The sequence below is a fragment of the Aethalodelphis obliquidens genome, unplaced genomic scaffold (genome assembly GCF_003676395.1).
Source record: "Aethalodelphis obliquidens isolate GAN/ISIS:26980383/991018 unplaced genomic scaffold, ASM367639v1 scaffold12, whole genome shotgun sequence".
Classification (NCBI taxonomy): Eukaryota; Metazoa; Chordata; class Mammalia; order Artiodactyla; family Delphinidae; genus Aethalodelphis; species Aethalodelphis obliquidens.
The window spans coordinates 35,312,141-35,329,340 of NW_020837956.1; the positions used below are offsets into that span (position 1 = coordinate 35,312,141).

General features: G+C 53.2%; 1 protein-coding gene across 1 annotated transcript in view; it reads right to left on the reverse strand.

Annotated features, from left to right (window-relative positions):
- The window catches only part of GREB1 (growth regulating estrogen receptor binding 1), a 69,670-nt gene that overhangs the window by 39,532 nt on the left and 12,938 nt on the right, over window positions 1–17,200 (reverse strand). The window contains exons 4-12 of the mRNA XM_027113798.1: window positions 16,864–17,046; window positions 14,467–14,610; window positions 12,970–13,098; window positions 9,184–9,297; window positions 8,562–8,705; window positions 5,722–5,907; window positions 2,554–2,904; window positions 1,352–1,480; window positions 504–632 (exon numbers count right to left, since the gene is read on the reverse strand). Of these exons, the coding sequence (XP_026969599.1) occupies window positions 504–632; window positions 1,352–1,480; window positions 2,554–2,904; window positions 5,722–5,907; window positions 8,562–8,705; window positions 9,184–9,297; window positions 12,970–13,098; window positions 14,467–14,610; window positions 16,864–17,046 (1,509 nt within the window). The remainder of the gene's footprint in view (window positions 1–503; window positions 633–1,351; window positions 1,481–2,553; window positions 2,905–5,721; window positions 5,908–8,561; window positions 8,706–9,183; window positions 9,298–12,969; window positions 13,099–14,466; window positions 14,611–16,863; window positions 17,047–17,200) is intronic.

Consider the following 17,200-nt stretch of genomic DNA (forward strand, 5'->3'; position numbering starts at 1 on the left):
CGCCTGCTCCGGGCTACCCACCGTGATGGTCATTTCGCACCCTTTTCCTAATTGAAAAATAAAAGGATGAACAGCACTGGGGTGGGGGGGGCACAGAGGCGGTGACCTACTCCACCTGGAGGGGACAAGGACGGCATCCCAGGGAAGCTGATGCTGAGATTAGATTTTGGAAGAGGTTACAGGTTCTCTGGAAGAGGAGGAGACTATCACAGCCCTTCAGGAACTTAGAATGAATAAAGTATTTCAACAGTGCATCGATAAACTGGAAATCAACAGAGAAACGTGCTATCTCAGGAAAACTGTACAGATGTACATTTCCGGGTAAAATGAGACTGTTATCGTCAAAGACTAAAACTAAAATTAGATATTAGGTCTACTCGATTCTAAGGAGCTGCCCTGCCCGCTGGAGGTGCCTCTAACTCTGCTTCCTTGCAGCCCCTGGGGGCCCTGGAAGCTGCCTCACCAGCCCAGAGCTTGGCCACCAGCGCCCCGGCATCACTCACTTGTGCATACCCGTGTCCCGCCGACATCTAGGGATGCTGATTTGGTGATGGAGGAGGCAGTAAGGGAGGAAGAAATCTGGCCTTGATTTTCCTGATGAAATTTGTCCAGCAAAATATCAATGTCGCCCTCTGCCCAAAACAGAGAGAATAACAGAAATGGGTTTTCCGTCCGTCTCAGTGAAACTCGGCAAGCATCTATGGGACACCCACTACGTATCAGGCACTGTCCTGGGCCTGGGGCACCAGAGATAGGGTGTCCCATCCTGTCAAGGAGCCCACAGCCCAGGAAGGCAGATGTATGTGCTAAAGAAAATGACATTATGACCCAGAAGGTGCCAGGACAGAAAGAAAGAAGAGCAAGGTGCCAAAGGTCAGGAGGTAGGGGTCTGAGCACATCTTGGAGAAGGAGGGGCCAGCACGAGTTTCTGGGAGGAAATGGGGTGAGTCTTGTAGGGTGAGTGGCCAGGAAAAGAAGGGAGACGGGCACTCAAGGCATAGGAGACACAGAAGAGGCACAGAGAATACACTTCTCCAGTGAGAAGCTTTAAGCAACACAGAGCGGGAGGCAGGAGGGTGATGGACAGAGCCGGAGAGGTACGGAGAACCAGGCACAAGGCCCTTGTGTGCCCCCAAAGGACAGAAACCACAAAGCCGCCACCTAGAGAACCCACAGCCAGAGCAGGAAACAGCCAGCCAGAGACCCCACAGATGGAAGGGCCGCCCACACATGTAAATCCGGGCCAGCCTCAGCAGGTCACGGGGGATGGGCTCCATCCCCTGAGACGACCTTGCCCTTTGTGTCTTTCTCATCAATTTATGAATCTGCACCTGTCTCACTACAAGCCTACCTGGACACAGGGTGCTAAAAAAGGCTCCCAGAGAGTCCACTTTCCCCGTAACCAGCTCAGAATTGACTTCTTTCTGGTACTCGGCAGGGGTGAGAAGGCTCTCAGAAAGAATCCGGGCTTGGTATTTTCCTGGAAAACAAACAACAATTTGGACTGGGCCCTCTGCTTAGAATTAGCACGTGAGCTCCTCGATGGCAGAGTCTGTGCCCGAATCTCTTTCTCCGTCCATCCCGCAAGCCCAGCACCACACCTGGCTAAGAGCAGGGCTTCCTGCTGGTGAAATGAATAAAGGGTACACACCCCCAGCCCAGTTTAGTAGCTGGGATAAGAGGGAAATCCCCGAGTATGGGCTTTGGAACCTGACTCTCTCCCCACTTAACTAGCTGTGTAACCTAGGCTGACCCAGCTTCCTCATCTGGAATTCGTGGCTAAAAGTACCATCTACTTCACAGGACTGTTGTGAGGATAAAACGAGACAGTGTTTATAAAATATTCAGCCCAGTGCCTGACACAGCAGGGGCTCGAGGTTTATTACTAAAGATATTACTGAAATCAATGTAAAGAATTTATTAAAAACACAGGTGTTTAAGACGAAGGAATGCCAAGAGATGACTGGGACGCTGCAGAGTTACTGCAATCCTCCATCCCTCCCCGCTCCCCCCGGGACATTCTGCGCTGTTTGGTGTCTGTCTCCCCACCAGAACACACGCTCCAGGAAAGCAGGGACATCACTCCTGTGTCCCCAGCCCCCAGAACAGTGGCTGCACATAGTCGGGCTTCAATACATGTTTTTATAATTAATTAGCTAACTGGCTCATTAACCCACACAAACACAAGAAGGCCATTTTTTTTTTTCATCTCCGTTAGGTAGTTGAAGAAGCTGAGGGCCAGAGTCATTAAACCACAGACCAGCAGGTGCACGGGGGACCCAGGTTTTCCCTGCATCTAACCAGATCCAAACCTGCCCCCAGCCTCTCTAGAGAAACGGGAACGGCTCACCTTCTATGCCAGGAGGAATGGAATTTTTCCCAAAGCGCGCTATTCAGGGCACACCAGGGGCTACTGTGCGCTAACGGCTGTTACTAACCAGCACAGCTGCAAACCCGGGGCCACGAGAGGCAAAAGGGGGCGACGGCAAAGGAGGGCTTCTGGGCACCACCAGACTGCTCTCCCGGCAGCCCAGCGGCGGGGCCCGGCCTCACCGGTGACGGCGATGCAGGAGTCGATGGCGGCACTCCGGCAGGCGCAGATGATCACCACGTAGTTGGTCTTGGCCAGCTTGCCCTCGATGAGCAGGCGGAACATCTCAGAGAGGCCCTCGGCCAGGGAGTAGGTGCACTCGATGATGTGCACGCTGTCGTTGCAGGAGCTGGCGGCCAGGCCGGCCAGCCAGGGCAGCTGCGCCGAGGTGACGGGCGCCACGGCCCCAGGCGCCGGCGGGACGGGCTGCGGTGGCGCCTGCTGGTACTGCCGGATCTCCGTCAGGTGCGACTCCCGCCAGGAGCGCAGGAAGATCTGCTCCAGGTCCTCCATCAGGGGCACCTGATCCGCCGCTGGCAACGACAAGGCGGGCAGAAGGGGCTTCAGCACCTGCCCCACGCGGCAACTTCACGCCAATATAACCGGGCCGTGCTGGGGAAATGCGAACTCTCAAATAACACAACCTAAATGATTAACGTTAAATGGTATGCGAGACAGCTGGGAAATAGAGGGAGGTGATAAAAGCAGCCCTCATCTCACCATCCTAACAGAACCACTACTATTTTTGTGTGTTTCTCCTTTTTTTTTTTTTTTTTTGCAGTATGCAGGCCTCTCACTGTTGTGGCCTCTCCCGTTGCGGAGCACAGGCTCCGGACACGCAGGCTCAGCGGCCATGGCTCACGGGCCCAGCTGCTCCGCGGCATGTGGGATCTTCCCGGACCGGGGCACGAACCCGTGTCCCCTGCATCGGCAGGCGGACTCTCAACCACTGCGCCACCGGGGAAGCCCCTCTCCATCTTTTTTTTTCCACGTGCAGGTTTTACATCGTTATAATGACTGCGGGCCTATGACTTCGAGGCGTGTCTGCTTCCCTCACCATCACGGCACAATCATGCTTGCGTGACGTTTACGGCCTTCATAAACAGCACTGCTGATGGGCACTGCTAACGGGGAGGCACCACCACGGACTGAGCAATGCTGATCTACTGTTGACCCCTGTACTGCTTCCAAATAAGCACATTTATAAACACTTCTGCAATACACAGCTTTACGTATAGGACGTTCCTTAGCCTAAATGCTCTAAATTGGGCTTACAGAGCCAACTAATACATATCATCAGACTGTCTCCAGATGGTTTAAATGTCTCAATGTACCATGACACTAATGACACGCGATAACCCTGGTTCTGCTGCACCCTCAGCTCCACTGGATAGCATCGTTCGGGTTGTTACCATCAGTTTAGTTGAGAAAAGCATCACTTGTTTAATGTGTTAACTTTGCGTCTCTTTGATGACTAGTGAGACTGAGTACCTTCAATGTTTTCTTCCCTACGGGTATTTTCTGGTTGATGCGTCAACATTTCATATTTGGGTGAGCTGGAGGAAAGAGCACCACGCTTCGATGTAGAAGACGTGTCCCCATCCAGCTCCACCCGGCACCAGCTGTGCAGCCTTGAGCTGTCTTAGCTTGAGTAAGAGTGGTACCCTGGGCAAGGGAGGTGTTGATGGAGAAGGTGGGCGAGGTTGGATTCAGGATGAAGCTGGGCTTACTGATGGATTGGATGTGGATTGTAAGAGTGAGAAAGAGAAACACATGCACATTTTCCCAGATTCCAGACAGTCCTAAGCAGCACCCTTGAGGGTTCCTTCCTACCTGCTGCATCTCCATCTCCTCCAGGTCCCTGAATACTGAGTGTCCCAGGGCTCAAACCCTGGCACTTTCGTCCATCCACCACCCCTCCCAGTCTCTCATCCAGCCTCACAGCTTTATATAGATCGTCACTGAGCCGGTGTTTCCTAAATGTATACCTATAGCTGCAACGTCTCCCTGGGGCTCAAGACCTGCACATCCAGATCCTTGACTCGGCCCACCTGGCTGCCCCATCAGCGGCTCAAACTTGAAATTGCCGAGACGGGACTTTCGCTCATCCTCCAGCGCCATGGCTCACCTGGTTGCTCAGGCCAAAATGCAAGCACCGTCTTTCCCTCACGTCCCTCAGACAGACAGCCCACCATCCTGACCTTCCCAATCTCTCCCCTGTGGCCGTTAGTGGTCCAAGTCACCACCTGCCTTCACTGGGACGACTGCACCATCTGGCCACACGTGGCAGCCCATGTGGTCTTCTTGAAATGAAAGTCAGATCATATCTGTCCCCTGCCCCAAACATTGCAGTGGTGCTATGGACTGAATTGTGTCCCCCTCAAATTCGTATGTTGAAGTATTAACCCCCAATACGACTTATTTAGCGATAGGGACTTTAAAGAAGTAGCTAAGTGAGGTCAGAAGGGTGGGGCCCTAAGCCAGTAGGACTGGTGGCACTCTAAGAAGAGGAAGCGACACCAGAGCTCACCCTCTGTCCCCACACACATGCACAGAGGAGGATACAGTGAGAAGGCAGCCGTCTGCAAGCCAGGAAGAGAGGCCTCACCAGAACCCAACCTTGCTGCCACCCTCACCTTGGATTTCCAGCCTCCAGAAACGTGAGAAGATAAATTTGTGAGGTTTAAGCACGCAGTCTGTAGTATTTTGTTACGGCAGCCTGAGCCGACAAATACAAATTGTTTCTCAATGTGTCTAAAATACGAACTCTTGACCTTAGCCTGAGGCCCTACACTCTCTCTGACAGCACCCTCACTGTCACGCTCTCGCTCTGCAGCCGCCCTGGCTCCCACTGACCTGGGGCTCCATGCTCCAGCCCCGCCTGCCGCCCACCCATCCTCCCGCCTCTGCCTCCCTCAGAGCTTCATAAGGCTGGATCCTTCTCATCACTCGGGTCTCGACCCAAACGCCATCTCCTCACAGAGGCCTTTTCTGACAACTTGAAACAACCCCACAATCACATACCCCACCTCCCTCTGCTTATTTTCCACTGGTTTACTGTTTCTCTCTCCCACTAGGATACAATCTCCTTGAGGGCAAAGCCATTGTTTTCTTCCTGCTGTATCTCTGCGCCTAGAAGGGCAGGGAAATCATGTTTGAATTCTCACTGTAGATTTTGACCTACTTTAAGGCCTTCCCAGCCCCTCGGGGTGGAGAGCACTGCAGTGACCCGATAGCAGAGGCGGTCTTCACCAGGGTTCAAAGAGAGGGTCAGCGATCCAGGCTTGTGCGGTTCCCGCCTTTAGCGATTATTCCACCAGTGGTTCCCACGAAATGGGAGGGAGACTCACCCAGCTGGACGAGATAGTAGACGGTCAGCAGGAGCTGCATCTCCTCTGAGATGGGCTGTATCGTGGAGGCCCCATACTGCCCATACGCTCTGGAGATGGACTGGGAGTTCTGGTAGCACGTGTACAGGAGAGGGCTCACGACGACATCATTCAGGTTCCCACAGAGGTAAGGGAAGTGCCCGTGCCCTGGGGGACGAGAAACAGCACCCGCTTGGCCCCTGGCCTCGGGCACAAGGCGTGGTCCCCACATGTGGGCGGTCTCTGAATGCCAGGGAGTGAAAACAGGCAGGCCGGTTGCACCTGGGGTAACGCGAGTGCTCCTTTCCAAGGAAATCTTGAACTCCCAGCCCTTGCTGATGTGCGCACCTGCTCTGAGAACAGACAGGGGCTGTAGCATTTGCTTGTTCGTTTAGTCCAATCCCCTATTTTAGAGCCAAGCAAGCTCAGGCCCAGAGGGAACTGGCAAAGCTGAACAGCCATCGCCTGAGCTGCTCCTTCAGCTCTGACTCCAGAAATTTCACGCGGGCAACGCCTACCAGATCTTTGCCAGGCCTGCGCCAGCCCGAGTCTCCCCAGCTCCCCGTTTTGGATTCTGCCTCCCAGTCTCCCAGAACTCTCTGACAAGCTGAGTTAGGAAAATAAATCACTGTACAGACCAGAGACTCCGAATACTGACAGAACTTGACAAATGCTTTAGCGAACGTTACAAGATTAATTCTGACGGCAACTCTCAGAGGCGGGTCAGCCCAGGCTAGTTCCGAATAGCCTCTGCACCATTTATTAACTATGTGACCCTCCGCGGGAAGCTTAACTTCCCTAAGCCTCAGTCTCCACCTTTGTAGAATGGGGTGGAGAAAATCGAGCCCTCGTGTGGTTGCTGAGATGATCAAACGTGGTTCGGCGTGGGTGTGGCATCTTGTACTCAGAAGGTCTCCACTTATTCACCAAACACACACTTAGTGGACGCCTGCCGTGTGCTATGTACGGGCCTCACACTCGGCTCTGGGGGAAGATCTGGGGACTGGGACACAGTTCATGTCCTCTAGGAAACTGATTCCCAGACCTGAGGGTGCATGAGGGTCCCCTGAAAGGCTTCCTAAAACACAGGTTGCTGGGCCCCACCACAGAGCTTCTGATTCGGATTCTGGGATGGGCATGGGAATTCACACCTCTACTGAGGTCCCAGGTGATGCTGGCTTTGCTGGTCCAGGGACCACAATTTGGGTAGCATTGTTCACAAACATTATGGTTTATAAGAGGCAATGTAAAGAATTACTATTAAAAGAAGGATGTGAAATTTGTCATGAAAGAGGCACAGAGAAGCTACAACGGGGCCCAGATAAAAGGAATCTGAGGGTCTTCCCTGGTGGTGCAGTGGTTAAGAATCCACCTGCCAATGCAGGGGACATGGGTTCAAGCCCTGGGCCAGGAAGATCCCACATGCCGCAGAGCAACTAAGCCCGTGCGCCACAACTACTGAGCCTGCGCTCTAGAGCCCACGAGACACAACTACTAAAGCCCGTGTGCCACAGCTACTGAAGCCCGCACGCCTAGAGCCCGTGCTCTACAACAAGAGAAGCCACCACAATGAGAAGCCTGCGCACCGCAATGAGGAGTAGGCCCCGCTCGCTGCAACTAGCCTCACGCCCAGTTCAAAACCCAGACCTGCACCCTTCTTCCTGAATATCCTGTTCTTTTTTTTTTTTAGGATAAAGAAAGGAGTACCCTCTCCTATTTCATAATTAAGAGTAAGATACCTCCCCACTTTCCTACCACCCTCTCTCCTCTACTCCTACAAACATGATACCAAATAGTGTTCACTCTACTCAATACTCTGTAATGACCTATATGAGAAAAGAATTTAAAAGAGTGGATATATGTATATGTACAACTGATTCACTTTGCTGTACACCTAAAACTAACACAACATTGTAAATCAACTATACTCCTATAAAATTTTTTTTAAAGTTTATGCCATCTAATATAACAGAAAAAATAAAAATAAAAAAATAAAATAAAAAAATGAAAAAAACCCCCACAGTCTGCCCTTATTTAAGAAGGACCTGAATGTGTGTGAGTGTGTGTGTGTGTGTGTGAGTGTGTGTGTGTGTGTGTGAGTGTGTGTGTGTGTGTGTGTGTGCGTGTGTGACTCCGTGCCAGCCCACGGCACTGGCCAGCACCATCATCAAACAAGCCCTGCCGAATCCTCACGTTTCAAGGGCTCCCGCTTCATTAGGAAGGAATTTCCTTAGTTGAGCCACAAACTGACCTCCAACCACGTACGTAAGCCCACAAAATAGAGGTCAAATCTCGTCTTGTTTCATGCTTCTGCCTGGATACCATGGATACCTGGATACCTGGATACCAAAGATACCATGGCTATCTTTGCCCAAAGTCAGATTTCATGGCCCCAAAATACTAGTGGTCACAGGACAACCTGCCAGACCGGGGGCCTGACAAATCGGCAAGGGGCTGATGACCCATCCCTCACCCTCGGTGCTCAGCCCTGGGCCTGGTACCACGGCAGGAGCCGAGTGAGGCTAAGAGAGGGACTGATTGAAGGAACAAATGAACAAGCAAATGGTCGTCATGGGACAGGATCGTCTCACTTGGGCTCATCGTAGAAAACGGTGACAAGCTCTGAAACTCTGGCGCCTGATCAGGGGCTACCCCAGTGACCAGTCTGCTTGGTTCTCTCATTGTCCCGGAAAGGATTTTAGAGTTTTCCCAGGAGGACCCCTTGGTGTGGAGTCAGACTGGGAGGACGTGTCATGTTGCCTGTTTCTCGTGCGTTCCCTGGGCTCCCCGACTTCCACCACTCGTCACACTGCTGTACTTGCCTTTAAAGATCACTGGCTTGGCCTTGCATATTTTCAGCAAGTTGTCAGGAACGGACACTGGTTCTCCGGAGACCACAACGGGAAAGGTGACTGAAGCCGGTCCCACCAAGCCAACCTGGGGCATGCAGGTCACGCCTGTGCTCTCTAGGGACACGCCGAGAGCGTTAGGAAGACACGTCAGACAAAGCATCCACCTCCGGCAGACCTGCCGTCAGGCTGGCCAACACATCTGCTACAACTTGACCAGTTCCCTGCTTATGGGAGCATCCAAGTCCGGGAATCACAGATTCCTGCGGTCAAAAGCATCTTAAACGTCACTGGGTCTCCCTTCCCCACCAAACAACCTAGTCTCCTCCTCTCAATATCCCTGCCAAGGGACAGGCAAGCCTTTTAAAAAATTCCTCTAGGATCAGAGAAGTCAATACTGTACATCGATCCTGGGCTTCGTTAAGCAAGTCTAATGTATGAGAAAGAGAATCTTTTGTTAGACCCAAGTCTGCCTCCCTAGAGCTTCCTCACCAATACACACAAAAGCACATGTAAGCACACACACACACCACCGGCAGCACCACCACCACTGGTACCCAAGCCTTGGACTGGGGGCAAGGATTTCGTCACTTACCGTACTTAGCTCTGTTCCCGCCACCCTGGGGGTGGCCACCATCCGCAGCTGATGGAGATTCTGGAGACCATCCTTTGTGGCGTTTTTTGGGGGGCCCGGAGTTCGATAAGATACCTAGGCCACATTCAGAGTGTGGATTAGGGTGTCACTAGGGATGAGCTTCAACACAACGTTCCCCTGAATTGGAGCACACTTATTTGTAACTTTTTAAATCACAGTTTCACAATGGGTTTTAGCATCTAGTGAAGTATCTAGGCTTAAGGAAATATCCCATCGACCTTGGTAAATGTTTTATTCCAAAGCTGTGCAAGTGTCTAAGTTCTAGCTCTCCGAGCATTACCTCCTTCATCTTTACAGGGGGATAATAAAACCTAGTCTGAAAGGTGGTTTGATCAGGACTAAAGAGAATATACGTAAAGCACAGAGTCTGGGTCCAATAAATGGTAGCCACCAAGACCCACATCACCATCATCGTCTACACATTCCAGTAAATGAGTACGTGTTTCTGCAGACAAGCTGCAACTGCATTCAACTTACCGCCACAGTTTCACCACTTGGGGGCAGTACCGATCCACCTGTGCACCTCTCCCCACCCCCGGCCTCGATAAGCTAATTTCAGACTAACAAAATGATGGGGAACAGAAGGTGGTACCCACTGCTGTTAATGAGTCATCCCGGCCCACGGCAGGGAACAGCATGAGAATGACTCATGCTCTGTTCTGGGATTATTCAAAGTATCAAGAATTGGCTACCATATTTTTTGGGACCCATCCAACACAAAAGTTCCCCTACATTTAGAGCTCCGCGTTCAACCATGACACATTAAAGTTTAAATTTTAAAACTCTCTATTTCCGGATACAACCCCATCCCAAGGAAACCAGAACCCCAGATGCCTTCTGACGACCCACGAGCTCCTGGTGTTTCTAAACTGCACCAGGGTTGAGAACCGCCGGTTTAGAGCAATGTTTCTCCAAGTCTGGCCTGAGACAAAGCTGGACAGAACCAGTGGGAGCTTGTTCAAAGTGTCTGCTCCCGGACACCCCTCAGCCTACAGAAGCAGACCTCTGGGAGGGAAAGAAAACCCTTCGTTCACAAGCACCCTGGTTATGCTGAGGCGCACTGCAGTTTGAGGATCATTGCTTTCGAGTCTTTTAAAAGTAATCCAAAGTTATTTTTACCTCTTCTTTAGACCAATTGAAAATGAATGAAATGAAGTGAATAAAATGTTAAAAACGTGAAGTTCTTTGTTTGCAAAGAGCTTTCCAGCAGGTGGTCTCCTCTGATCCCCGCAACCTCTGAGGCAGCTTCTGCTATGTTTGTTCCATTTAGAATCATATCTTCACCTCCCCGAATATCTGTCCTCAAGAGCCAGAAGAAGAGCTCCCACAAAGACTGAGATGCCAGCTCCTCTAAAAACCACGTTAAACTACCAGAGCAGGGAGGGCAATGGGATTGGGTCTCGGTACTAAGGATGGAAGATCTACAGGTATTTTCTCCCTTTGGGATGCTAACACTAACTGTCTCTACGTGGACTCTAAGCTCATGATTTCTGCCAAAATGATGTCACCAGGAGCTGCCCCTGTGGACCATCTATTTCTGGCCATGTGTCCTGGTAGTGGGGAGGGGGACCCTATTTGGCACTTTTGGGGAGACAAGTCTTCATCATATAGCCCACTTCCTGCAGGCACTGCACATCCGGACCCTGAGCTGGGACAACCAAAAAAAGGATCCTGCACATTTCCTAACTCCCTCCCCCACCCTACCCCCGTCCCGTCCCGCAGGGGCAGCACTTCCACTGCGAACCACTGAGCGACAGCCCCCAAGCCCTGGTTAAACACTCCTTGTAGCTTCAGAAGCAGTTTCTTAAAACTGGTTCCAGCTCTCTCCAGAGCAGGCGTGAGGCACAGGACCTCTGATGCTCCCGCTGTGCCCTTAACGGTGCAACAACACTCCGCCAGCAACCGTCACGCCCTCTGGGCCAGGCTCTGCGGAGTATCTGGGCTCCCAGAAGACACGATGACGGCCCTGCTCCCAGGAACTTCATAGGCCCGACAGACACAAATGGCCGCGGAACAAAGCCTGACACCTGAGTGTCACAAGGAGGGAGCCCTCCTACAGGGAGGAGGTGACACCTGAGCTAAGCTCTGAAGGGCACGTATAGAAGGTGGGTGGCGAGAGCCCTTCAAGGGCACGGATGTGTGACCAGGGCATAGAGACAGGATGGGGAGGGCACTGAGCTGTACCCAATGCAGCCAGGGTACGAGTTCTTAAGTAGAAAGAGTGGGGAATGAGCGAGTTCAAGAGGTTGGTTGGGGCCAGATTCCGGAAGTTTCCAGCACCACGCTAGGGAACTGGGGCTCTATTTCTCATGCCCCTCCAAGGAAACACATTCATTCACCACAGAAGGAGCCTCCAGTTGGGTCCACAGAGCCAACCTCATAGGGCCCAGGCCGAAGGATGTCCTCTGTCCCTGCTGTCCGGGGTGGACGCACCCAGGCCTCAGTGCAGGGAGGGGAGGTACCAGCAGCACAGTCTCCCGTCACCGTCCCCAGAGGCTCAGTCCTCAGCCGCTGGTCGCCCTAAATTCAGCACCTAGCCGAGAAGAAACAGTCTTGGGAGGAAAAGCAGGTGCCTGCCTGGGGTTCCTCACACTGGGGAAGTTACAGGGATTTGACTCCAGAATGGACACTCTGGTCAGGACTGCGAAAGCTCAGATCCAAGTCAGAAAAGATATCGTTCCTTCAACTAAGAGGGAGACAATTCCCGCACCAGGGGAGTCCTCCGCCAGCCGTGTCGCGGAAGCAGGGAGGCCTGGCACGCAGGCTGGTGTCTCTCTGGGCCACACTTTCCTTCTCTGTAAGACAGGTTGGACTAGACGGTTTCTGGGCCCTCTTCCAGTGAAGCTCTCGGGTCCTAATGTTCCACTCAGCTGTGTGCACGCACGAGGGAGGAGAGACGTAAGACTGGCCTATTAAATGGCTCCAGGTAAGCACGGAGGGAGAGCACTGAACGTGGGGTCCCCGGACCGCTCCGACCCTTCCTCAACCCACAGCCTCTGCTCCAGCAGGAGGCCCGCTTCACCCCTTCACTCGCTTTTCTCACTCGGACCCTCACCGCCTCATCCCTCTTCCTCACTTCCTCCCATACGATCTCTAATTAATGCTTCCCCAACTGTCAGCTGCAACTCAGCTGTCACCTCCGCCAGGAAGCCCTCCCTGAAAAGACCAGCTCAGTGATGGTGTTGATGCAGGTGGCGATAATGGCGCCCCTTAGTGAGCTGCCAGTTGTGCCCTGAATTTCCATATAGCGCCTCATCTAACCTCCAACTGCCCGCAGAGCAGAATTCTCATCTCCTGACGAGGGAATGTTTAGCCAGGAGACTTGATCCCCCGACAGAGCTGGGTTTTGAATTCTTGTTCATCTGATTCTGGAGCCCCTATCTTCCCATGACACCACGTGGCCCCATTTCTCCAGAACTCTCCAGCCCTCACGGTGGGCGGCCCACAATGCGACAGGTCACCCGCCCATACGGGGCTCCCACTGTGCTGGGCAGACACACCCACCACCCAAGTCGGGGGCCGAAGCCAGGGCCCCCCCTGGTGCCAGGGCCTGAGCACAGCCCCACGGACTCAGGAGGCACCTGATGACCTGGCCTGACTCTCCTTCCAAGCCCCCCAATTCCAGGAGGCTCGGGGGCCTCGGCACGGGGGCTCCCCCATCCTCCCGCCCCGCCACCGTTTTGACCCAGAGCAGAGTAAGGCCCCGAACAGGACAGGCAAGGCTACCTAAGGCCGAGGGACGCGGCGCGGCGGACAGGCTGTGCTTCACCAGCAGCTGGTGCTTCGGGGAGTCTTTGCCGTTGAAAACAGCCGGACCCACGGCTGCGGTTAGTGACGCATGATCGTGGGCTGGTCCTGACAGCAGAGAGAAAGAGGGGAGACAGCGGGGCACTCCGTGAGCCCAGCAAGCAGGAGATGACTCTTCCTCCATTTTACAAATTAGCCTTTCACTGATGCGGCCCGTCGGGAGGCAGAGCTCTTGCCAGAGTGATTCGCCCCCCCGCCCCGGAGAAAGCACAGACACACACGGACAGGCACACACGCGTATGTGCACACACAGGCACACACACTCCTGCGCCTGCTTTACTGAGCACGCCTGGTGAGAGAAGGGCCAACGGGGCCCCTGGATTCCGGGAGCACCCCTGCATCTGCTCCACCCTCCTTCCACCTTCTCGCTCACCCTCCTGAGTTCAGGGGCATGTCAGACATGCTCAGGAAAGCAGCCAGGTTTGCCATCGCCCAGATCCAGGCTGCCCACAGGGCCTGGGGCTCCCCGGGCCCGAGGAGAATTCTGGGGGCCATCGGGGGCTGTGGTCTTGTAATTCACCCACATCAGCCAGAATGATCTGGAAGGCACTCCAGACTCAGGAGCAGCACAAAACATCTCCTGTGTTGAGGCGGCATGGTGAGGGGTTAAGGGTGGGTTCCATAGCCAGACGACCCGTGTCTGAGCCCCAGCTCTGCTGCGTACTTGCTGTGCAACCTTCCTTAACTTACGTCACCTCCCATTGTTCTCATCTAGACAATGGAGGTAATCACAGAGCCACTGTGAGGACGACACAAGTTAACAGAAGGTCATAAGCACAAAGTATTTGCTATTACTATCATCGTACTCAATTCTTACGATCACCCTGCAGATTAGACAGAAAAGATTTTCTCCATCTGTACGGATGAGGAAACGGAGATTCAAAGAGTTAAAATGAGTGGCCCCAAATCACCTGGCTAGGAGGCAGCAGCGCTGGAACTCACACCAAGGTGTTCTGACGACAAAAGCAGTGATCCCTCCAGCTACCAAGGTGTGACAGGCCCCAGGCGGCCCGGGCGCAGTGAGGACAACAGCAGACACCACGTGGAATGGGGGACACCGTGCCTCTGGAGGACAGTGTGTTCCCAGCCCAGGTGCAGCCTCTTCGCTGTGGATTACGAGTCACGTGGGGCAAGGGCCCGGCTCCCCTCGGCAGAGCCCCTGGGCAGGAGGAATAACGACCACCAACCCACCAGAGGCCTTGGGAAGGAGGCTGCTATCTCCTTGATAACAGCTGTCGTGCTTATCAGGTCTGTTTGTCATGGCAAATGCCAAGTTCATGAACCAGAAATGCCTGTATCAAATCCTACTGCCCGTGAGATCCTATGCGAGCATCTTTGTGCCTCAATTTCCAAGTCAGAACACTGGGGAAACTAAAGCCCACTCCCGGCGCGTCTGGCGCTGCTCCATCATCTCACCTGCCTGCGGTGCTCCCAGCGGGACGCTCGGGGTCGTCCCAGGACCAGGCTCGCTGGGGAAGGGAGCTGGCAGCCCAGAGCTCTCCAGCGGTGGGAACAGAGAGCTGGAACACGCACTGGCAGATGCCTGCCGGCTTCTGAGCTCTGTGGGGAAAATGCACACGTGAAAACCAGCCCACTGCTCCTCCCCAGCAGTGTGAGATGACTTCCTAGACCGGAATCTGTCCTGTAGGAGAGCCAGCTACAGAGATGACCACAGTGGTGCCAAGCCCATCCTAGTCTCTTCGTCCGGGGAAGGAGGGGATGTGACATGCCCCAGGCTCGGTGCCAAAGGCAGGGGATCCATCGGAGGGACAGCTCTTCTGCCAGGAGCAGGAACAATAGTGACCATTTGGGAAACAGACAGGAACTCATGATACAAACGAAACCTTCCATGACCGCCCTTCAAGTCCAAGGGAAGAACAGAGCTTTACTCAAAGGTAATGGAACAGCTAATACCATCCTCCAGCCCTAAATCACTCTCTGTCCGGAAGATTAACCCCCAGGAGTACTTGGTCACAGCAAGTGATCAAAGGCTCTTATCTGGTCCCACAAGGGGAAGAACCACTGCCTCCCCAGGACGTAGAAAATGACAGGCATGTATGCAGTAGGAGCTCAAGAAATATTTGCTGAGCCATGCAAGAACAGGAGAGGGGCGGGGAGAGGAGTGATGGGAGGGGACAGGGGAAGAACGTCCAGAGCCAGCCCCTCCTGAAGCCCTCTGCTCTACTTGCAGAAGCTGGCTGGGAGATTCCAGGTGACCAGAGTGAACCTACGCAGACAGGTGAGGGACAACAGTCTGGCTCTCCCGGGCACCTCGCGGAGACCGCTCCTAGGACACGTCCCTCCCCAGCTGTTTGTGAAGGGATGGGGGGGGGGAATCTCAGAGAGTACCTAGGCCTGGGAAATCCAGCCCCTCTGCCCCTATAGTCTGACTGCAGCCATGAGAATACGGAGAGAGAGAGAAGGGCGGAGTGTGGCCCTTTCCTAAAGCGGGAGCCCACTCACTTCTGCAAGGACCAGCACCAGGAAGCTGGTCTTTCTCTTCACAGTTAACAGGCTGTGGAGCGGGAAGGGGGCCTATTTGAGCTGAGTTTTCTCTAAGTCAGGGTTTCTCAGCTTCGGCGCCATTGACTCTGGGTTGCACAGTTCTTTGGAGGGGTGCTGCCCCAGGCACTGCACGATCCAGCAGCATCCCTGGCCCCCACCCACGAGATGCCAGTGGCTCTCTGCACTCATGACGATCAACGGTGTCTCCAGACATTGCCAAATATCCCCTGGGGGACAGAACCACCCCCGGCCGAGAACCTTGCCCCAGATACTTGCCACAAGAAGACACAGCACAGTGTTGGCCCTGTGTCAGCTTTGAAAGCTCCCATACAATTAGGCCGATACTATAAACTAGACGCCCGTAGTGCAAAGTCGCGCTGTAATTTCCCAGGACTGTAGCATCTAGTTTATAGTATAGTAAAGCTGACACAGGGCCAACACTGTGCTGTGCCTTCTTGTGGCAAGTATCTGGGGCAAGGTTCTCAGCCGGGGGTGGTTCTGTCCCCCAGGGGATATTTGGCAATGTCTGGAGACACCGCTGATCGTCATGAGTGCAGAGAGCCACTGGCATCTCGTGGGTGGGGGCCAGGGATGCTGCGGAATCGTGCAGTGCCCTATTGAGAACAGTATGGAGGTTCCTTAAACAACTAAAAGTAGAACTACCATATGACCCAGCAATCCCACTACTGGGCATCTACCCAGAGAAAACCATCATTCAAAAAGACACTTGCACCCCAATGTTCATTGCAGCACTATTTGCAATAGCCAGGACATGGAAACAACCTAGATGCCCGTCGACAGACGAATGGATAAAGAAGATGTGGCACATATATACAATGGAATATTACTCAGCCATAAAAAGGAACGAAATTGGGGCATTTGTAGAGACGTGGATGGAACTAGAGACTGTCACACAGAGTGAAGTAAGTCAGAAAGAGAAAAACAAATATCGTATATTAACACATATGCGGAATCCAGAAAAATGGTACAGATGAACCGTTTTGCAGGGTAGAAATAGAGACACAGATGTAGAGAACAAACGTATGGACACCAAGGGGGGGAAAGCAGGCGGAGGGGCGATGGGATGAATTGGGAGACTGGGATCGACATATATACACTAAAATGTATAAAATAACTAATAAGAACGTGCTGTATAAAAAAATAAAATTCGAAACAAAAAAAATTTCACAGGGCTGACGTGTTGCCCGAAACCGCGTCTACTGCAGAGCAGTCTCGGCCCAGAGTCGTGCCGACAGGCCCCGGGCTCGCTTGGAGGCGTCCCCTTCTCACACCCCACCCGCTGCTCACCTGAGCCTTTCCAGCAAATGAGAGGCCCTTTGGTCAGAGCCCCTTGTGCGTTGCGGATCAGGTAATATTTCAAGTGTTTCTGCTTCTTGGGCTGGGTGGTCACCTTCAGGTTCATGTGGCTGGAGAACTCTGTGAAGTAACAGAAGCCTTTCTTCCCACAGCCAACGCAATTCCCAGAGAAACCTGGGGAGGAAAAAACCATGACCATCCCCATCTTACACCAAAGTCCCTCCAAGTGACATATCGGCCACTAGGCATTCACATCCTATACCACACCAGTAGGGAAGTCCACGGGGCAAAGGTCCCTGTCAGCTCCTGCTGACAGGGGTCAAGATGA